The sequence below is a fragment of the Polistes canadensis genome, unplaced genomic scaffold, assembly GCF_001313835.1.
Source record: "Polistes canadensis isolate GaletaPanama2010 unplaced genomic scaffold, ASM131383v1 scaffold_6, whole genome shotgun sequence".
Lineage (NCBI taxonomy): Eukaryota > Metazoa > Arthropoda > Insecta > Hymenoptera > Vespidae > Polistes > Polistes canadensis.
In genome coordinates, this window is record NW_014569553.1 from 1,628,553 (window position 1) to 1,651,874 (window position 23,322).

At 30.9% G+C, this 23,322-nt stretch overlaps 5 protein-coding genes across 6 annotated transcripts in view; 4 read left to right on the plus strand and 1 right to left on the minus strand.

Moving 5' to 3' along the window:
- The window catches only part of LOC106789389 (flotillin-2), a 44,336-nt gene that overhangs the window by 12,098 nt on the left and 8,916 nt on the right, over positions 1 to 23,322 (minus strand). The gene's annotated exons all lie outside the window — the stretch shown is intronic.
- Positions 1,854 to 7,330, plus strand: LOC106789339 (glucose dehydrogenase [FAD, quinone]-like). The gene is made up of 6 exons (XM_014753469.1): positions 1,854 to 2,229; positions 4,631 to 4,737; positions 5,172 to 5,383; positions 5,482 to 5,696; positions 5,777 to 6,956; positions 7,032 to 7,330. The coding sequence occupies exons 2-6, from the start codon at positions 4,651 to 4,653 to the stop codon at positions 7,294 to 7,296; spliced, it is 1,959 nt and encodes a 652-aa protein (XP_014608955.1). The 5' UTR covers positions 1,854 to 2,229; positions 4,631 to 4,650; the 3' UTR covers positions 7,297 to 7,330.
- On the plus strand, positions 8,191 to 11,638 carry LOC106789353 (glucose dehydrogenase [FAD, quinone]-like). 2 transcript variants are annotated; one of them, XM_014753494.1, is made up of 3 exons: positions 8,191 to 8,240; positions 8,363 to 8,419; positions 8,500 to 11,638. In XM_014753494.1, exon 3 carries the CDS (start codon positions 8,539 to 8,541, stop codon positions 10,414 to 10,416), a length of 1,878 nt encoding a protein of 625 aa, XP_014608980.1. In that variant the 5' UTR covers positions 8,191 to 8,240; positions 8,363 to 8,419; positions 8,500 to 8,538; the 3' UTR covers positions 10,417 to 11,638. The 2 variants fall into 2 exon arrangements, with proteins under 2 accessions (XP_014608980.1, XP_014608988.1); XM_014753502.1 differs by having other exon boundaries at positions 8,368 to 8,419.
- Positions 14,188 to 17,097, plus strand: LOC106789344 (glucose dehydrogenase [FAD, quinone]). Its single transcript, XM_014753482.1, has 3 exons — positions 14,188 to 14,794; positions 15,330 to 15,513; positions 15,638 to 17,097. Exons 1-3 carry the CDS (start codon positions 14,384 to 14,386, stop codon positions 16,945 to 16,947), a joined length of 1,905 nt encoding a protein of 634 aa, XP_014608968.1. The 5' UTR covers positions 14,188 to 14,383; the 3' UTR covers positions 16,948 to 17,097.
- LOC106789380 (glucose dehydrogenase [FAD, quinone]) lies at positions 19,118 to 21,282 on the plus strand. Its single transcript, XM_014753540.1, has 3 exons — positions 19,118 to 19,311; positions 19,396 to 19,709; positions 19,899 to 21,282. Exons 1-3 carry the CDS (start codon positions 19,174 to 19,176, stop codon positions 21,280 to 21,282), a joined length of 1,836 nt encoding a protein of 611 aa, XP_014609026.1. The 5' UTR covers positions 19,118 to 19,173.

The following is a 23,322-nucleotide window of genomic DNA, read 5'->3' on the forward strand; positions in this document are numbered from 1 at the left end:
AATTTGTTTAAAATACTTCTACATTATAGATAGAAGATGCAAAGTTTATACATAGAGTTTTTAAGCCTGACAGAATCTATGAAAAATGTTGACGCTCGATTAAATCCAAACAAAAATGTTGTCTTGTTCAATATATCAAATTTCTTCGGAGAATTATTGATGGTGTCAGACTCGTTATAATGTGTATGATCTATCATCATTGATAATGCAAGGTGACATTAGTCGGGAATCCCATGATTATAAATTTAATTTTCGATTTTAGGTACATACACGATATTCGAGGTTTTCGCATAACCGTGGAAAACATAATTTTTGAAAATACTAACATTATATAATAAAGGAAGAATAAATAAGCCGAGGTCATTGATAAGCAAAATTAATAAATTGTTCAATATTTGATTATATTACCGGTAAATTAGATTTTTATCATATGCTCAAGTAATCGTTTGAAATAATTAATGACATGTGTATATCTTGAAAAACGATCGAAATATTTGTAGATCGTGTATGTGTGCAAATTAATGTAGTAATGTAAATGTTTGATTGATCGTGTTTACAATCAATAAAACATCTATCTACATTTTGGGAATTTTTATTTGTTCGTGTATTTCTTCTAACATCTATCTACATTTTGGAAATTTTTGTTTGTTCATGTATTTCGTTTATACATTTTTACATTTGTATACTCAAGTGTGCCACATGATTTCTACTACAAAGATTGCCTCCTATCACCTTTTATAATCAAAGGCAGAGGTGTTAGAGGTCTATTCGTTCTCAGACACCCGAGTTAACGTGATTCCAACTTGTGAAGAAGTAGGTAAGATATCATAATCCTACTAAACTAAACTAACAATTAACCAGGTACGAATAATCAGATCGTATCGGTTTCTGATTCTCGCAACGAGCCATACCTCCTCACTTTCATCGAATACAAGTGAAATCATACATCTTACGATAGGTAAAATGAAAAGTGAAATAAAACTAAAAAGAGATAAAGAAAGAAATAGTGATTCACCATATTTATGCGTTGCAAATCATTAATATCGTAATACGCGAAATACTGGCTTGCATAATCGGAGGAGAAGCCTTTTTTTTTTTGTTTTTTTTTCTCTCTCTCTTTAAACTCGAAAATCTTTATTGAAGTTTTGGTACGCATTAACTACGATTGATTTTTTCGATTTGTTCAAAGATTCGCGCATTAAGCAAGATAATCGGAATAGTTCGTTATTTCTTAATATTTACCATGGAGAATCGTTCATATACGTATACGTGTGTGTATATATGTATATATTAACACACATATACACCACAAGTTTATTCGAATCAAGCAGGCAGTGCAAAGTTAACAAAAAGCCATTTGAAGCGTGACAAAGAAAGAAAATACTTATTTATATATATATTTGTACTTTTAAGTATATATATATATATTATAATCAATTTTTAAAAATAAGATTATATTTGTGCTATATTAATTTGTTATTTTGATTAAACGATAAATGATATCATAGATAATTAGAACAAAAATTAGAGGAACAAATAAATAGTGTTATATCAATAAAAACTAACATGTGCACATCATATGTAATCTCATTATCCAACTTTCTTCTTAGTCGATTAACTTTCGACAACATTGCATCCTGCTTGGACCGAATAGACTTTAGTAAATGCAGAATGGAAGGGAAGTAGTAATGATGACGTCACGTCATGGATGTTTCACTGCCATCAGACACGAAGGAAGGATTTCTTTTTTTCTCGCAAGAGAACCAAAGAGAGAAAGAGGAATAAAGAAAGAAAAGAAAGAAAAAAGGAAAAAAAAAGAGGTGGGGTGGGGGGTGAGGTTGGGAGGAAGGATTCTTAATTAGTGCGTCTAGTTTAGCCGGTTGGGTTGGTGGATCGATGGGTTTAACGAATTGTGACTAAGAACGTTTGCCTTTTACCAAAGGATCTTGTCCGAGTAAACGAATGAGTCTTACCGCCTGATTCTTCTTATTCGTATCTACTTAATATTTTCGTTAGTTGATTCGATTAACAATTTTCCTGTTGCCGTTCAAGAGCCATCATTGACGACTCGTAGCCGCGCGCCTTTCGACTCGAGTCACCGTTCGTTCCCCCTTTAGTTTCTTCTTTGTTCTCGTCGACGCTCCAAATGCTTCCAAAATGTTTGCGTGCTGGCCAGCTTGAGTCGATACTTCAGCATCAACCGTTCTAAGTTCTATCGAATTTAATCAGGTAATTAGGTTTTGTTTTTATCTTCCTTATTTCTTTACTTTTACTGTAGTTAAAATGGCACGTGTATTTATTTAAATTCTTCCAATTTTTTTTATCAATGTCCTCGAGAATAAACTCGTTTAACAGCGTTCACCACCATAACGTGCATTCAATTCAAGTTTACCGTGTGTTTGTAGCCAGCCAGTCGCAATGGGTATTGATCGTACACGCATTGATCTTATGTAAAACGTTATTTTAACTAACCATTGGTAAGAGTACATACAATCTTGCCGTTAGTATAGAACTCGATTTCGTTCATGCGCCCGTAACGCGCCCGCCCCCGCGCCTTTCGGAATTTTCATTTGGCATAAGTTTTATTTATTATTTTATCAGTGTGTTACCATTTTCGTGCATTATTCTTTTCTTATATTTAAATCTAAAAGTTCAAACAAATATGATAATAATCCAAATTCGAAGAAGAACGTGATAGATAAGTGATATTTCATTATCTGCTTGAGTTTATCAAATTGATTATAATAACGCGATTAGCGAATTTCCGTTTATGTTATCGACACGAACGCGTTGCTTGAGATAATAGTCAGTGACGATCATCAAAGAAAAATTTACTAATTTAGTAAATATTAGTAGAATGCAATCAGATAAATTATTTTCAATAAAGCGAATAATGAGATATTAATGTAAAGTGTAAAATACGCGCTATGTCATAAATAATACAAAAATTATTAATCATTTTTCGTTGTTCTCTTTTTTTTTTTTTTTTTTTTTTAATAGAATGTGGTAAAACTATTAATAAAGAAAATGTATAGTTATGTGTGCATTTATAATGTAGATGGAAATTATTATTTCTATTATTAAAGATTATTTATTTGTTTTTGATTTATAAATTAAATTTTCCGATGATTTATATTACAATAATTTATAAACAAATGACATTGATGATCGTAATCTTTACAATATGTTATTCCATTTTTTATTATAATATTCTTACAACAATTTTATCATTATCAAAATACTAAAATAAGTTTTCAAAAGCAACCGAATGTATTATGATGAGGATCATTAGTAAAATGTGAACACATTAATAAGAACGTAACATTTTTTCAATTATAAGAAGCAATAATTTCTTATTACAAGCTTATAATAATAAAAATTATATTATCGTCTTTCGGATAAGAGATTTAAGGAAAATTGGTAACAATCAATGTGTTAAAATCCTGTCACTTCGACTCTTCCCTTTCAGTCGAGAATTATATGTCCATTAAAATGTCTGTCATCATTTTTTTTTTTTTTTCTTATGTCGTGTAACTCCATGCAAAGGGTACTTACGTATTGCGAATTTGATTCAATTTAGTTTAAATGATTCTTGGGGAACATTATCGTAAAGCCTTCCGATATATTACGTATGTCTGTTTCTCACTCTCTCTCTCTCTCTCTCTTTCTCTCCCCTCCTTTTTTCACATGCATGCCCGCTTATTTGTATAGAAAGGCATCTATCGTTTTGGTTGTCTTATAATCTTTGGCCATGAGGCCACTGCACCCTACCAGCCGTTCTATTGACGTTCTGCAGAACCTCTATAATATGTGTGTATCTCCACAATCCCTGTTACAGATTTACCGTTCTTTATGTAACACGACATATCAAATTTAACATATACTTACTTACCGAACTCATTATCTACAACGATATTTAAAAAAAAAAAGAAAATATCGAGGGAAATCGAAGATAATTGATGCTTCGGTATTTCCTTTTCTATATCGTCAGCAATAAAGTACATCGATTAAATAAAAAGTAAAAGGAAAGTAAGAGGAATGAGAATAACGTTTACTTTCTATCTTTGGTGCTACAATAACGAGTGTTAGAACGCTCTTGGTGATACAGATCTCCATCTTTCTCTTTCTATGTTTTCGTTGTTTCAGTTTAGACGATTTCTTCTTAGAATATGGACCATCATTTTCACTTTTTCTTTCTTTCTTGTTCTTGAATTATTTTGATATGATAGATAGCACTCGCGCACTCGATCAGAAAAATATATCGTGATCGTAAGTAATGTAACGTAGGGATACGTTTGTGTTTAATTAACTGTGAATGGTTATTAAACTGTTTTTATGATATACTTTGTCATTCATAAATCGTTATTAGTTAAGGAAGTTACCGTAATATTATATATCAATGCCACTCGTTATCTTCGAATTACAATAAATTCGATCAAATTATAAATAATCATTTGCTAATTAATTTCAATGATTAGTGAGATCCGAATTATTTACGAAGAGTGATATGATTGATACGTGATTAAAATGTTATCATAGCTAATCGCGTGGAATAAACGCGTATTAGAGTGTGCTGAAAAAAAAAAAGAAATGAAAGAAAAATTTATAAGCGTAATTTCTTAATTTACAGATGATATTGAATAACGGACAATGATACGGATTTTTAAAATGCGCTTACTCGACTTTCTTTTGCTTTTGGTGCAGTATGCATTTGCTAAGCAAATCAATCCACCGCTGGTGAGTAAAAATTATTTATAAATGTTAATTTTTATCGATCGATACAACATCGTGAAGAAGATGTGTTATTCTGATTATCAAATTAGAAAAATACAGGCTCAAAATTATACTATGAGTTAAGATTATTGCAATATAAAAATAATTTAATTCTATCGGAAGAAATAATTAAATATACTATTATATTAGATAAATCATTACTAACGATATATAAAAAAAAAACAAAAACTGACATTAATTTCGTTTATAGAAATTTAAAATTCGTATTATATAATGTGGTTTTATCATCCCCCGATTACGTTATGGGGAATATACATGTATTAATTAACCAATACTTTATAGATCTTCCTTTCTTTTATCGTTTTTATTATATTTCACAATAAAAAGTTAATTTTAAAGGTATCATACCTATTAATATTATCTATTATTTCTTTCAGCTGAATCAACTTGACGTAAATTACGAAAATTATGTTACATCAAATGCAACAGGATGCTGCGGTTGCAGTTTCGAAGATACAAAATACATGAAAGCAATGTGCGGAGGCGAATCTTCTTTCATGACTTTAGTTGAAAATCTGATGATGGCAAGATGCGATATATCTGATCCTTGTCGTAGATTAGGTAGAGATGATGTACAGAACGGAGAATGGTAAATAATTGACCTTAATGACGAGATAAATCAAATCTATCTATACTCAACGGTAAAACATTTTGATAAATTTTCTAATGATATATTTATTTATAAAGGTACGACTTTATCGTTGTTGGTGCTGGTGTATCTGGTCCTATTCTTGCTAGAAGATTAAGCGACAATACTTGGAATAGAGTATTACTGATCGAAGCTGGTCCCGAAGAACCTACCATGACAGCTATTCCAGGATTAGCCTGGAATGCTCTCTATTCGCAATTAGATTGGAAATTTAAAACGGAACCGACAAAACCACATCCAACAGCGTGTTTAGGTAAAATAATTAGATCATTATCGAACGAACGATTCATCAAAATCAAAGGAAATTCATGAAACTTTTATTGACGTTTCCAGAAAAGGGTGGAGCATGTAATATTCCTAGAGGAAGAATGGTCTCAGGTACCAGTGGAATGCACGGCATGATGTATTATCGTGGTCATCCAGAGATTTACAATAAATGGGCACGCGAGGGTAACGTAGGGTGGTCTTATGACGAGATCGAACACTTCTTCCAACTTGCAGAAAATCCGGTTGATCCATCTATGTTAAGTTCATACACTCGTACTGTACCCGACGGTCCAGTGAAAATTCAACATTATTCTCACAGACCAGAATTTGTTAGTGTACTTTTAAGAGCAGCTAGTGAGTTAGGTCACAAAACGTCTAAATTGAGAGAATACACCCAAACTGGTTATATGGTAGCACCAATGACAGTAGATGAAGGTGTAAGAGCAACAACCTCTAGAGCTTATCTAAGACCTGTACACGATAGACAGAATCTCAAAGTTCTTACCAATGCTCGTGTAACGAGGATTTTAATCAACGAATATAATATGAAAGCATATGGAGTCGAACTGGTTGATAAATATGGTCGCAGAAAAGTAGTCAAATGTAACAAAGAAGTTATTTTAACGGCTGGKGCCTTAGCATCACCACAGATTCTCTTAAATTCTGGTATCGGACCGATAGAACAATTATCTAAATTTGGCATTAAAACATATAAGGATCTACCAGTAGGACAATACTTCATCAATCACGTTTCCGTTGCTGTACCAATGTCTATAAGGGATACATCGGTAGAAACTATGACCATGAAATCAGTAAATGAATATCTTGAATTTAGAACCGGTGAACTAGCTAGTACTGGATTAACTCAAGTCACTGCTTTCCTTGAAAGTAATTTCACTGTTCCTGGTTTACCCGACTTGCAAGTATTCTTCGACGGATTCAGTTCGTATTGCCCGAAAACAGGATTGCCAAACGAATGTACGGATGGTACTGTAGGAACTTGTCCTGGTAGAAGAAAGATTGTTGCTAGACCAACTGTCGTAATTCCTGACAGTCGTGGTACATTGGAATTACGTAGTTCCAATCCATTAGATTTACCTCTATTATATCCTGATTACCTTACTCAAGAAAAAGATATGAAAGTCTTGATCGAAGGTATAAAACAAGTACTTCAACTCATAAACACTCCGACCATGAAGAAATGGGATCTTAGATTAGAAGAATTGCATACTCCTCTTTGTGCACAGTAAGTTAATATTATTTAATCGTATTTTATATTATAATTAAAATAAACATAATAACGAAATATTCTTTTTTCAAGTTTGCACACTGGCTCTGACGCATTTTGGGACTGTTACATACGAGCAAAGACTAGTGCGGAAAATCATCAAGCTGGTACTTGCAAAATGGGACCAGCTACCGACACATTCGCTGTCGTTGATCCGCAATTACGTGTACATGGTGTATCTAACATTCGTGTTGCCGATCCTTCCATTTTCCCACATTTACCCAATTGTAATCCAATTGCTGCTATAATGATGGTAGCCGAAAAAGCATCAAGTATGATTCTTAACTCGTGGCCTTAATCAAACAATGAATACGATGTTTTATCAAATTTCTTAATAAACAAATCTTTCTTCTCTTATCTATGAATTTTATTATATTTTTTTTAGAAATTTTCCATATATTTAATATTTTAATTAATTTTAAGCAGAACAACGTAATGAAAGACGATAATAGACGCAAAAAAAAAGAGTAACGTAATAAGAGTAAAAAATATATTGAGTAAAATATATAATATATGCATATTACACACATATATATATAAGTAAGAATAATTAAATATTATAAAAGCTATATTAATTCTCTCTCTCTGCATTTGACGAAAATATTCACTGCTATCGCTTCATTGTGTCAACACAATTTAGGTATACACTTTTTGAAGAAGTTACTATAGCTAACTGGTTAATCTCTAATACATCTGATAATACGAGCTTTCCTTGTTACAAATAATTCGTCAAATGAGTTATGATGAAGCAAACGGGTACAAAGAAGACAATTTTTAAAATCGTTTCAAAAAAGAGTTGGGTATATATTGTTAGAAACAGTTAATAAACTCGAGCTTTTTCGATAAATCGAAGAATATTTTAATATGAGGAAACATTGTAAACATAGAATCGAACGTGATTTTATTATATTCGAAATATATTTATATTTTAGATCAATATAAGAGAATCGATATCACTGACAATCGTATAAAATGAATACTGTATGATTGTAATTTGAGATTGTTTGTCAAAGATACGTTGCATAATCTGGTTTAGAAAAGATTGTGGCTGCATAACCAGATAGGTAAAATGATAAGCTTACATAGAAAAGAAATTGTGGGAATAAAGAATTGGTAAGATCAAGTTATTAGAAAAACAAAAAGCGATAAATTAAAGTGGGGAATATCCACGAGATTTATTCATGAACCAGCATCTCGATATGGTTAATTATCTCTTGGATTTTGCTTTTAAAGGAACTATTGGTGAGTAACAATGACTTATGATTTATTATATCGATTTAAACTTACATGAGAATTATTCTATTATTAGAATTACATTGCCACTATTTAAATAATTATGTTTAATTCAATTGATTTCATTAAAGTATAGGCAGAATCTAAGAGTGTACTCAGCAAAAGTGAAGGACGAGTTCGTGTAACAAGTAAGTATTAGAATCATTTGAATTCTTCCCTTTTCAAAAGAAAAAAAAAAATAAATACAACTTTCTGTGCAATACTTTAGGTTAAAAATTGTCAAATCGGGTGAAGGAAGAAAAGAAAAATGGAATCTTGTATTTCGGCAACTTGTGCAGCTGCGGTGCAAGGATCATCAAGTAGTTTTTTATTCACGCAATTGGTGCAGACACTACTCGTTGCACAATGCGGTTTAAGCAATAGCAAGGATTATCCAATGGACCGTACAAACGAAATCGTAAATTCGAAAAGGGAATTTGATTTCGTGATTGCAGGAGGTGGTACTGCTGGATCAGTGTTAGCAAACAGATTGTCAGAGATAAACAATTGGGATGTATTATTGATTGAAGCTGGCGAAGATCCATCAGCGTTATCGGATGTTCCTGGAATGATTTTGATGATTCAGGGAACTGAAGAAGATTATAGCTATGATATCGAACCGCAAGAAGGATTTTGTCAAGGTATGAACAATGGCAATTGCAAGTGGGGTAAAGGGAAAGCCTTAGGTGGTAGTTCTGTGATAAATGCGATGTTACACGTCCGTGGAAATGATCGTGATTACAATGAATGGTCACACCTTGGTAACGAAGGTTGGAGTTATGAGGAAGTATTACCATATTTTAAAAAATCAATTGATTGTTCTCAAGAATACATAGATAAATGGGGAGATAAACATTGTGCCAAGGGTGGTCCTTTGAATATTAGAAGCTTCAATTATTCCGAAACGAATATCCAAGAGATCTTTATAGACGCTGCTCGTGAACTTAATATACCAATTCTTGAACCGTTAGACGGAGACAATTATATAGGCTATGGTAAAGCTTTAGGAGCTATTGACATGTCTCGTCGAATGAACGTAGCGAAAGCATTTCTTTCACCGATAAAGGATAGAAAAAATCTTTATGTAATCAAATCCGCCAGAGTAGAGAAAATCCTTTTGAAAGATAATCGAGCTACTGGTGTTAGGGTGATGTTAAGAACTGGCGAGGAAGTCGATGTAATGGCATCAAAAGAAGTGATTATATCGACTGGCACCATAGTAACTCCTCAGATTCTAATGCTTTCTGGAATTGGACCAGCTGATCATCTTCGTGAAATAGGAATATCTCTGGTGGCTGATTTACCCGTTGGACAAAATCTTCAGGATCACGTAATATGGTTAGGAATTCAAGTGGCTTACATTAATCAGACGAGTGCACCACCATCACCAACACATATAATGGACATTGCTTATGATTATCTGATGAAAGGGACAGGTGAATTGGCTACGATTGGCGGAGTAGATCTTCTTGGGTTCCTTAATCTTACCGACCCACAATCGAAATATCCCGAAATAGAGATTCTCATTACTCACGTACCAAGATGGCAAGTATATAAAGTCCAATTCCTTTTGAAAGCGTTCGATGTTCTAGACGAATTAATTGACGTTATGAGTAACGTTGTTATGGAGACGGATATTATTTTTATGTGCCCGGCTTTGCTGAGACCAAAGAGCAGAGGTGAAATTAAATTACGCAGCACCGATCCTACAGATCCAGTTAAGATCTATGCTAATTATTTTAGCGATCAATCCGACAGAAAGATACTTATGAAATCTATCGATTTTGCAAAATCTTTGGCAAATACCAAAACGTTTCAGACTAATGGAATAACCTTACGTCATTATGATATACCCAATTGTCGAAATACTGAGCCCGATTCCATGGAATATTGGGATTGTAACTTAAGTAACACTGCTGGAACACTTTTTCATCCTGTTGGTACAGCTAAAATGGGACCTTCTAACGATCCCACAGCCGTCGTAGATCCTCGTCTTAAGGTAAAAGGCATTCAGAGACTGAGAGTCATTGATGCTTCTATAATGCCACAAATTGTTAGTGGAAATACAAATGCACCTACGATGATGATAGCTGAAAAAGGAGCAGACATGATAAAAAATGATTGGCTCAGCAAGGACGAGCTTTAAAATGAAAATAATTCGCAGGCGTTAAGCAAACTACAAGTTTTTTATAATCAACGATGCTTCTTTAAATGGAAACGTTTGCTTTTATATAACGTAAACCGAAAACGTATTGTTTTTATCGTGATGATTAAAAGTATTTTAATTGCTTTATGGTATCTGGGATCATTATAAATGTAGGTAATATACAGTGTCGGATTAAACAGTAAGCGGACTAAGTTGCTGCTTAGGGTTTTGGAATATCAACGGGCCCCGGGGTCTTAAAATTTCTTTTCATTAGAATTCGAGAAAAATTACATTTTTTTTTTTTAAATAAATTTAATTAATGTGTAATGGTATGAAATTTTTGATTACTTTACTTTTTTATTAATAACTTAATAGGAATATTTCTAAAACTCTTTTTTTTTTTTTATTAAAATTTAAGGACCCCGAAATTTGTATCGCTTGCAGTCCCCGCTTAACTTGATCCGCCACTAGTATAATATAATAAATAAATAATATATAATATATAGATTAATGTAAATATTATATTACGTTGTGAGTTGCGGATTAAGTTTTTAAAACTACATCGAAGTATCTCTGATTGTCTACTAGTAGGTGCTTCTAACACGCATTATACGATAAAAGTAACTTCAATATTTTTCTAATGAAAATTTTACGCATGAAATATTAGAACTTTCAACTGAAATAGAATACATTTTTATTGGTTTATATATATGCTACAAATAGTAGATTTAAAAAGGGATATATAGAATTGTAGATATACGCATCATACGTTATATAAACTTCGCATAATAAATTGTTTGTTTTCAATTGCATTATATTATTCTAGTTTCTTACGTCAATTGATCTAATAAAAACACTGTAAAAAATATTTCAATCAGCGAGTGATAACACACATTATGTTAACATGAATCACAATCATTATTAAATACTCATTTTTTGTCTATTTTATTGCCGAGTAAAATATGTATTTATGCTAAACTGTTTAAATAATAAAAAAAGGTTTCTGCAAACATTATACAATAAATAATATTGTTTAAATTGTTATGAAACAAGAAAAGTACAAAGAACAGAAACGAACGCTTCGGTTGAATGCGGGCACGTATGTTTGTTGATTTCGAAATTAACCATAAAAGTGAAATTACTCATAAAAAGAATGAAAAATACAAACTTTAAATTAATATGTATATCAGAAATGTATAAAAAAAAATTAAATTGAATCGAAGTAATGTGAGATTTACATTGACCTGCACGTTGACAACGTGCGCAGACTTAATACCTTATATAATAACACATTTCAAACGAATAATTTAAAATTTAAATAAACCTAGCGTAAACATGTGTATGATCTTATAACACTTATTAAAAAACAAAAAAAAAAAAAATAAAAAATAAATATCAATAAACGTTGTGAGGTTTTAAAAATGCATTAATAAGAAAGAGAAAATTATCCGGAGGAGCAACCTTGATCATAAAATTATGCACATTGCTAAGTTGTAAAAAAATATTAAAAAAAAGAATACAGACTTTCTTTTCACTTAAGTGAGCAAACTTCGGTAACCCATTCATTATTGTAAGTTATTTAATGATCAAGAATAATTCAAGGCAGTTATGTACATAAATTAAAGGTAAATTCAAACAAAAAAGAAAGGAAAAAAGAGAAGAAAAAAAATGCACAAATAAATCTTGATCTATGCCATAATAAAAACATTGAGTAAAGTTTTAATATGAAGCAAATGAAGGGTTGTAAATAAAAAAAAAAAGAAATAAATAAATACTGCATAACACCAGTGATAAACTGAAAGAGTCTAAAGTAAAAACAGTGGCCAAAGTCGTTTCGTCATATTAAGGTGGTGGTACATTCAAGGTTTATACGTTTCATCGTTATATTCGAACTCTCAGTCTATCACTTTCTCTGACACAGAGAACTTGTTCGATCTACAGGTCGAAATATACGTGAAACTTTACTTATATCGTATATACTATGCTCGAAATAAATTGATTTTCTTTTTTAAATTAAGAATGTTGTAATGTTATCATAAATGATAAAAATTGTGACATTTCACGGAAAGGCATAGTTATGTTTTAGTTTTTAATCAATTGCTATAACAGATGAAGACGTTTTATTGGTGAGTGTTTTTTAAAAAAGTAAAATTTAGATCTATTTATAAAATATTACATCGGACACAATTTACGTTTACTTAGAAAGATTACACAAATTCTTGATGTTCTGCAATCACATTGCGTACCATTACATTTTAACTACGAACTAACACAGTTAAAATACCGTGATAGAGTTTTTTTCCTAACGAAGGAATACCCTATAAATCAGAGATTCTAGAACTCTTTGAGAAAATTAGAAAATATTCTTCTCGATCCAATTTTATTTCTTCGCTCTATCCCTATTCTCTATTTAAACAATAAAAGATTATAAAACATTCTTAAAGTTTTAGTTTAGTTTCTTAGTTTTATTTGTTTTTATTCCAATTATTAACAATTATCAAAAAAAAATGTTTATCTTAATTAATCTGTCGTCAAAATAAAATTAACATTTGTGTGTTTAAGTAATTGCAAAATGTTATAAATAAAAGCATAAGAATTGTTTATAAATTCGAAAAGTATTATATATATATAGAAAACGCTTTATTCTTTAATTATTTGCATTGAAACTTTATCATCAATCACAGTAAAGAACATATGCAAATGATTTTACAACGAACTGATACTTGAAATCATTTATGTACAATATAATGTTTAAACCAATGCGAACACGTAATGTTAACAATAGATTTTAATACTATACAGAATATTTTATTGATTATATATTTTGACAACAGTGTTAATAATTTTAAAACAATCAAGAAGGAGTATAAAACTAACACAATTTAATAATTAATCGAAATTGAACACACAAATTAACATTAAAATTTGATACTTTATGATGTAAGGTTACGTTACTACTATTTAGTAATTTACGAAGCAATTTACGAGTCATTTAGTAAAATTACGAAACCGGTATTCAGCAGCTATGGCATTGAAAATGACAAAATCTTGTTAAGGTTTTCGAAAAATGTTATTTCTGTGACTTTTACATAATATAATATCTTAATTTTCTTTCTAATAATTTCAAAATACTATGATATAGCTGTTATATAAACATTATATTTGTTTTGAACAGATAACAAATTATTTTTTTCGAAAATAATATTTATTTCGTTATATCATTTTCTTCGAAAATGTGTGTGTGTGTGCGTGTGTGTCGTTAATAAAGTATCGCGATATACATCCTTGCTTATTTTTTATATAAATATTAATATATTAGAAAAAAAAAACAAAGTAATTTTTAAAATTCAGTAAATGTTGCTCTGGTTCAATAAAACTGGTTTGTACATCTATGATATAACGATTTCTGAGAATTAAAAAAACTACATTAGAAAGTGTTTTGTACTCAGTTAAAAATTTGAAACAAATAATGAAAACAAAATAGAAAGAAATACTCAACATATCCATAAAGTTTTCTAATTATTTTAATTTCATTGTTCCAGATCTTATTTTGTCAATCTATTTCAAGTACCTTACGGTGGATTACAAAAATTATTTAAAGAAAGTATATAGATAAAAGGAAGACAATGAAAATTTTATCATTGGATAATGACGAAGTGTTAATTAGAATATTTGAAAAAGATATATTGGAAAAAATGTTAGAAAATAATTAAGATAATCTCAAGAAAATCCAATAAGATATTTTATTGATTTGCTTAACAATCCTGTTTGTCAAGAACTTCATTATTTTAACCATATCATATTGACAAAAATCAAAAATTTACATCTATTCAAAGTTTTATGTGATTTTATTGAATGTCTTTGATTCAACAGTAATATTACATCTATCATATTTATATTATCAATCAGAAAAGAAAGATAATAGCATAATAAGACTAGCCTAATCTAAAATTAATATTAAATAATCATGGATCTCGATGCGACTGCAGTAACCGCAATACAATCAAATACGATTACGCTTGGTATTGGAGGAATAGGTATCGTGCCATTCCTAATAGCTGCTTTAAGTTATTTTAATTATTATCTAATGGATCCCGAAAATCAACCTCGAGTCACGAAAAATTTATTGAAGGAATACGATTTCGTAATAATTGGTGGTGGTTCAGCTGGTAGTATTATAGTTAACCGATTAACGGAGAATCCAGAATGGAGTGCACTTCTTTTAGAAGCAGGTGGTCATGAAACCGAGATTACTGACGTACCAATTTTGTCACTTTATTTACACAAAAGTAAATTGGATTGGAAGTATAGGCCTCAACCACAAGATAGTGCCTGCCAAGCAATGTATGATCATCGTAGTTGTTGGACTCGAGGAAAAGTAAGTTAATTGATTCACCTGTGACATTAACCTAGATTGTTGAATCTATAATGACAATTATTTCATAATGACTTTATTAGAATGTCAGGTTGTAGAGTGCATTGTATTACAATAACTATTAAATATACGTAAGACTTAACAACGCCGAATAAAAAGTAGGACTTTACTGACAAGATAAATGTTCAATAGAATAAGGTAAATTGGTTCGGGGATAAAGTCGTTTATACAGAAAAAAACAAATAAATATTTGGTTATAAAACGTAATATCTATACAAAATGAAAGAAAATAATAATAATAATGATAATAATTCAAAATACCTAAATACAACCAATTTGCATTAAGCCTATCATATATAATAATAAATCTAGTTAATAAATCGTATTACATTATATATACTATTAATGTATTATGTAAACATACATAACGTCTATGTTGGACTCTTTTATAACTCTATAGAAATAACATTTTAAAAATTATGATTTTTATTTTCGTAAGAAATCACTTAAGATCATTATCATATTCGATTGATTCTAGGTGTTAGGTGGTTCAAGCGTACTTAACACCATGCTCTATGTTCGTGGAAATCGTCGTGACTATGATCAATGGGAAAGTTTTGGGAATACTGGCTGGGGATACGATGATGTACTTCCATATTTTAAAAAGTCAGAGGACCAAAGAAATCCCTATTTGGCAAAAAACACTAAATATCACAGTATAGGTAAGTTAAAATGTTAATCTTTCATGATGTTCGAAGGCAAGTGAATAATTATTTAAATTAACGCGTAACATTATTAATGATATTTAATAAACTATATTTAATTTAATGTAAATTACCTTTATAGGCGGTTATTTAACCGTACAAGATGCTCCGTATAATACACCTCTGGGTCCAGCATTTCTGCAAGCTGCAGAAGAAATGGGTTATGACATCGTTGATATAAATGCCGATCAACAAACGGGTTTCGCATTTTTTCAATATACAATGCGTAGAGGTACTAGATGCAGTGCAGCCAAGGCATTCATACGACCTATTCAATTACGACCAAATTTTCATTTATCATTATGGAGCCATGTTACGCGTGTTCTTATAGACCCAAGTACCAAAAGAGCTTATGGCGTAGAATTTATTAGAAATGGTCGTATCGAAACTGTATTCGCGAAAAAAGAAGTTATACTTTCAGCAGGTGCCATAAATACTCCTCAATTGTTGATGTTATCTGGTATCGGACCTAGGAATCATCTCGAAAGTCTTGGTATTCCAGTTATTCAAGATTCACCTGGCGTCGGACAAAATCTTCAAGATCATATAGCCATTGGTGGTTTAGTTTTCCTTATTGATTACGAGATCAGTTTGGTTTTTTCTCGTTTAGTGAATTTAAATAGTGCATTAAGATATGCAATTACCGAAAATGGTCCTTTAACCTCAAGCGTTGGTCTTGAAGTAGTTGGCTTTATATCAACTAAATATGCCAATCAAACGGATGATTGGCCCGATATAGAGTTTATGATTGCTTCAAGCTCGGTTAATAGCGGTGGGAGCCAAGTGAAACATGCTCATGGTATAACAGACGAATTTTACAATGAAGTTTTTGGAGAGGTTACTAATCGTGATGCTTTCGGCATCTATCCAATGATGCTAAGACCTAAATCTCGTGGTTATATCAAATTAAAATCGAAAGATCCACTTGATTATCCGTTGATGTATCACAATTATTTGACGCATCCCGATGACGTGAATGTTATGCGAGAAGGAGTCAAAGCGGCAATGGCATTTACTGAAACAAATAGCCTCAAGAGATTTGGATCAAGATTTAATAGTAAACCACTACCAAATTGTAAACATATTCCAATGTTCACGGATGAGTATTGGGAATGTGCTATTCGTCAATACACAATGACAATTTATCACATGAGCTGTACTGCAAAAATGGGCCCACGATCCGATCCAATGGCTGTCGTAGATCCATCGTTAAGAGTATATGGTGTTGAGGGGCTTCGCGTAATCGATGCTTCAATCATGCCCACCATAACTAATGGAAATATCAATGCACCTGTGATGATGATTGCTGAGAAGGGCTCAGATCTCATTAAAAAGGATTGGACGTCCAGTAAATTGGGAAGCAATGCGACTATCGCAACTACTTTCAATTAATATTAGACAATTTAGATAGTTCATCAAATAATCATAAAATACATATTTTTATTATTGCGATCTTTAAAATTATTACACAAAAATAGATAGAAAGTTCTAAAGACTTGATTTTTTTAAGGTTTATGTTTCCTATTCTCTTTGTTCTATAGTTAAGATAATATTTTGTGAAGATATGTTTTAAATCAAAAGATTACTTATAAATATACAGTTATTATAAACAAATTAATTCTATATTGTTATAGTTACGTAATACTTTTTCACGATTTATTACTATTTATCAACGCCGGAAATAATTCCATTTAAAAGGCGCGACTTGTAATTATTTTTGACAGTTAATGCTGTTTTATTAATGTATGTCAATACTTCAGGGGATATATTTACATATTGAATAAGCATGAATAAATATTAAATAAATAAATAAAATTGTTAATATAAATATACATAAATAAATCTTATATACAGTATATTATTTTTATAATATGTTTTAAATATTTATTCATGCTTATTTGTGATAATATCATGATGTCAAAACCGTTCGTATTAATTTTCTATTGTGAAGACATAATATTGCAGAACACATTCTAATATTATTATTTATTAAATTATCTGTTAAAAAACAGAACACCTTTTTTTAAATGGTTTTTTTTGTTTTAAATACCCAATCGATTGAAAAAAACGCATTAGATCGAAGATACGTTAGCTTTCTACTCGCTTAAATTTACAATGTAATCTTACATGGATAACTTTCTTGAGACCAAAGTACCTTCTCCGAGTAAATTCTATTAATCGAGTCCGAGAAGGTGAAATCTCTTCTTACTTTGTACATTTACTTTGGACACGATAACGTTGGTAAAATAAATCGCATAGGGAATTTGTTATGAAATGAACAAAATTTATACATATGAAATTTAAACATATGATTTCATTATCTTTTTACATGTCTATAGTTGTCCTTAAGTCATTGTTATATGAAACTAAATGAAGAGATATCATGTGATTGTTCGTTGAGCACAATCGTTGCAGTTCTACATGAGGAATGTCAATTTCTATGTCCGAATGAAAAAAAAAAAAAAAGAGAGAGTGTATGTAAAACAATTCTTTATTTAAATGCAGCACATATCTTGATAAAGAGTATTCATGCATCTCGTTATATACGTGCGATTTAATAATACAAAGTAAATATTAACACAAAAATATTTGTGAATGTAAAATGAGACAAGGTTGATTATAGATTAATTAGAATTGACCTAACTAACGTAGTTTCTTCTTACGCTCAAAGAAAAAGTAGAACACCGAGGAAAGACATTGGAACATTGCTTTGTAGTAAAATGTAAACTCGAACGTAACACCTTTTGTTATTATTTATTTCTTTTTGTGAAATCCTTTTTTATTAAAATTATTAAGAATATTTAAAGGCATAAAGTTAACGTAATCAAAATATCCCAATTAGTTTTGATTTGTAGTATTACTTCAAGACCACTATAACTAATAACTCAAGGAAGATGCATGAAATAAAAGAGAAAGTATTTGAAGATAAACACATTTGTATAAATGATGTCAATGTAATTCCGTAAATGCATATGTTCTAAAACATAAGAATTTTGTTTTAATTGTTTTGATTTTAATTGAAATCCAATTCTATTAACTATATCTATCGGTTTTGATCCAATTGCAATTTTGTCGACAATATAAACAATAAACAAATTCTTTTTATTCAAGAGTATATGTGCAATGCTAATGATAAACTTAAATGATTATTATTATTATTATTATTAATAATAATGTTCCAAATGTCAATATTCTTATGTTTCCTAGAAAACAAAAATATAGCTGCAGAATAGAGAGTTGGTAAAAACAATTATTTCGCTCTTTCTTTTTAGCTATACGAACGTCCTCACCTATTGCATGGAGCACGAGAATCTTACTAGATTTCACTCTCAGTATTAGCCATACCGCCTGCATTGAAACACTTCGCTTAACATCATTTTGCCAATGTGAGTAAAAGTTTAAAGTGAATTCTTTGACAGAACAGAAAAGAAAAATCTTAATAAAAATAAATGTGTCAGTGTTATGAAAAATATAAAATATAATTAAACACTCACATTATCAGTGAAATATGCAGTGATGGTGCATAATAATAATTATTGACAAAATCCGATTGAAAACAAACTACGACGACGCTGTCTGTGTTAAAAAGATCTCTCTCAACAAATTTAATTGTAGAAAATGACAATAGGATTGGTTACTTTAATTGCCAGGACATCTGCCATTGGGATCGGCCTGATCCCACTTATGGCAATAGGACTATCATTATATAGATACGACAAGATGGATCCTGAATCACCTCTAAGAAATACTCGTGAGGTAAATTATTATTATTATCATAATTATCTCTTTCATTGAAAACATATAGGAAACGTAGATCATTTTCGGAAATAAATTCTCCAGCTGAATCGAATGTATGATTTCATCATTGTTGGTGGTGGAAGTGCTGGAGCAGTAGTTGCTTCGAGGCTATCTGAGGTATCCAATTGGAGCGTATTGTTAATAGAAGCCGGTGATAATGAAAACGAAATTTCGGAGGTACCAATTTTCGCAGGCTACAGTCAATTAACGGAATTAGATTGGAAATATAAAACGACACCGTCAACTACATCAGCTTATTGTCTCGCGATGGTAGGAGGTAGATGTAATTGGCCACGTGGAAGGGTTCTTGGAGGAAGCAGTGTCCTAAATGCCATGGTATATGTTCGTGGAAACAGGTAAATTTCACCTTCACCTACGTGACCTGCCACGCTCTACATACGTATATATATATATGTATTTTTGCTTGACAGTAATGTATATTTAAATTGTATTGAAATAATGAGAAACATAAAAACTTGTTTTAATAATCTCTCACGTTATAACACAATGATTACAGTCATACATGTCTAGAAATATTATTTTAGATTGGATTACGACAATTGGTCAAGAATGGGTAACACCGGTTGGAGTTACGAAGAAGTTCTTCCTTATTTTCTTATGTCTGAAGATAACAGAAACCCTTATTTAGAGAAGTCACCTTACCATAAAAGGGGAGGTTACTTGACTGTACAGGAACCTCCATGGAGATCTCCATTAGCGATCGCTTTTTTGCAAGCTGGACAAGAACTAGGTTATGAAAATCGTGATATCAATGGTGAAAGTCAGACTGGCTTCATGATCGTACAGGCCACGATCCGGCGAGGAAGTCGTTGCTCCTCAGCTAAAGCTTTCTTAAGGCCGGTGAAGAACAGACCAAATTTACACGTAGCTTTAAAAGCTCAAGTATTAAGGGTGCTATTCAATTCCGAAAAACGAGCTACTGGGATAGAATTTCTTCGTTACGGTTTAAAACAAACTGTTAAAGTAAGAAGGGAGATCATTTTGTCAGCTGGAGCAATCAATTCACCCCAATTGCTAATGTTATCAGGCATAGGACCAAAAGAACATCTTGAGGAACTCGGAATATCGGTAATATCTGATCTTAGAGTAGGAGACAATCTTCAGGATCATGTTGGGCTCGGTGGATTAAGCTTTACGGTTAACGAACCTGTTACTTTAAATAGGGAACGTTTAGAAAAATTACCAATATTATTGAATTATCTAATAAACAATAAGGGACCTTTAACTAATCCTGGAATCGAAGCTTTGGCCTTTATTAATTCAAAATACGCTGATCCATCTGGTGCTTATCCAGATATTCAGCTCCACTTCTTAGCAAGTTCCATTAATTCTGATGGTGAGTCTGTTAAGAAGTTTGTGGGACTAAAAGACAATGTTTATAATACTGCATTTAAACCGCTCAAAAATTCTGACAGTTGGTCGCTATTACCTCTTTTACTAAGACCTAAAAGCTCTGGATGGGTTCGTCTGAAGAGTAAAGATCCTTTGACTCATCCTGACATTAATCCAAATTATTTTGCTTATAAAGAAGATATAGACACTTTAATAGATGGTATAGAACTTGCTATGGCTGTTTCAAATACAACTGCATTTCAAAGATTTGGTTCAAGACCGTATTCTATTAAATTACCAGGCTGTCAAAAATTTCCTTTCGCTACTTACAAATATTGGGAATGCGCTATACGACACTTTACATTTACTATGTATCATCCAGTGGGAACGTGCAAAATGGGACCAAAACACGACCCAACAGCTGTCGTGGACCCAAGATTAAGAGTGTATGGTGTAAAAGGTTTAAGAGTCGTTGATGCATCTATAATGCCTACCATTGTGAATGGAAATACTAATGCACCTGTTATCATGATCGGTGAAAAAGCTAGTGATATGATTAAAAAAGACTGGCGATAATAAAAACAAAAAAACTTTGTGAATAGTTTGTGCATAATAATTAGAATTATTATCTTTTATATATATATATATATATATATTAGTTAATTTATCTAGTTAATTATATATATATATATTTTTTTTTTTATTTATAAATATATGTATATTTATTATCATATGCCAACACGGCCTAACCATGTCGGATTACTATTTCCCGACTAATCACTATAGTTAAGCAACATGGGCATAGTTAGTGACCTGAATAGGTAACCTGTCTGAAGAAACAAGACAAAAACCTATTGATTGTGCTATTGACTCTAAAGAGGTGGTAAAAAGGCGTAAGCTATGATAATACTGAATAAGTGTGAGAAGGTGTTCGTTAAGAAGTGACTCGAAACCGCGTAAAAGGTTGAGTAAAAATATAAGAATATTTATTTAAACTTAGGGATATACTTTGCATATAGAGATTCAAACTTATTAATCTAGAAACTCTTGCTGTTTTGTTTTACTGAGAAATAAATGAAACGTGCCATTTGAAAGTTTTGATATATGAGTTTATTTAATTGAAAAATAAAATAATAAATGTTACCAAGTGTTCTAATGTTAACTATTATCTTAAAAAAAAAAAAAATGTATGTCAGCGTATTAATTTCAGAGACACCAGTCATGAATGAACTTGTTAATGAAATACGTGGCAACGCAACTTTCTCGTTAAATTTTCTCTTTGTAAGAAATTTTTCCGAGAAGACCGAAATCATGATTGCTATCTTTGGACCCGAATAGTCTTTTACGTAACCATTCTTATACGTTTCTTACTAACATAAGACGTTCTCATAGAATTAATTTTCACTTTATTATTTGATTTTTATAAATAAAAAGATGAACACGTGAATCAATTGAACTTCACATAACTATAGACAGATAACATATTTATTAATGGTAAGAGGAAAGGTTAATATGAGATAATACATTAGCCTTTATAAATTTCACAAATTCTTGTATACACAACGTATGAGAATAGTGAAAGCAGAAGCGTATCGTGTTGTCATGCAATGTTGTTTGCTAAACGATAACGTAAGAAAGAAATGTATACAAAAAAGGAAACGTGTTAAATCGCACGTATAAATGGAAGCATATAATTGGATTCAATTCCAATAGTATGTTTTGAACAATTAAGTTAAACAAGATAATTAAAAAATTTTAATTACAAATAAATTCATCAAAACTGTCTTGTTTTAAATACACGAGCACATTTGCACGTACATATATATATAAATAAGAAACATAACTTAAGAAATCTATTCAAATAAATATTTATTATTGGTAAAAACCATCTTAATACTTACGATCATTTCTCAACGTAATTAGAAAGTCAATTTTTTATAAGGGCACTTTTCGCAAAAACAACATTAGAGAGAAAAAATAGAATAAAAAAAAAAGTACTTTTGTAAGCGAAGAGTATATTAGCGTTTAACCGGTTTATATTATTTAAAGCACACATGTCATAATCGTACTTTGTACTAGTCATTGACTTATTTTTAACGTAACTATTACGAAAGTAATATAAATTAGATCTTTCGTAATAACTAAGCTTATAACTAATGATTGATTTTTCCTTTTTTTTTGGAAAATAAATACTGACAACAAAATGAAAGTTCAATATTAAATTAAAATTCCTATTCTAAATAAATATAACTAAAGCAATAAAAGAAATTTATTAATGATATCTTTCCTGAGATTCAAAAATTATGCTCATTTTAGGAAATATACAAGAGTCATTGTTATGTCCGAAATATTAATATTTTCACCGACATATTTGTGGTATGTATTGATATTTCATTATGCAAATGTGGAAATTCTTTAATTTCGATCTCTCATGATAATATATATACATACAATGTTAACCGGATATATTTTCAAGAGAAGATAGTTGGGCATACAGTAAGGAAACACTTTCACTGCCAAAGTGTAAGCAGTGAGTCTTACAATTAGAAAAGGACAAGAAGAAATCTGTGAGAAAGAGTGGGAATTGGTAGAAGGGGGGAAAAGCTACGGTATAGT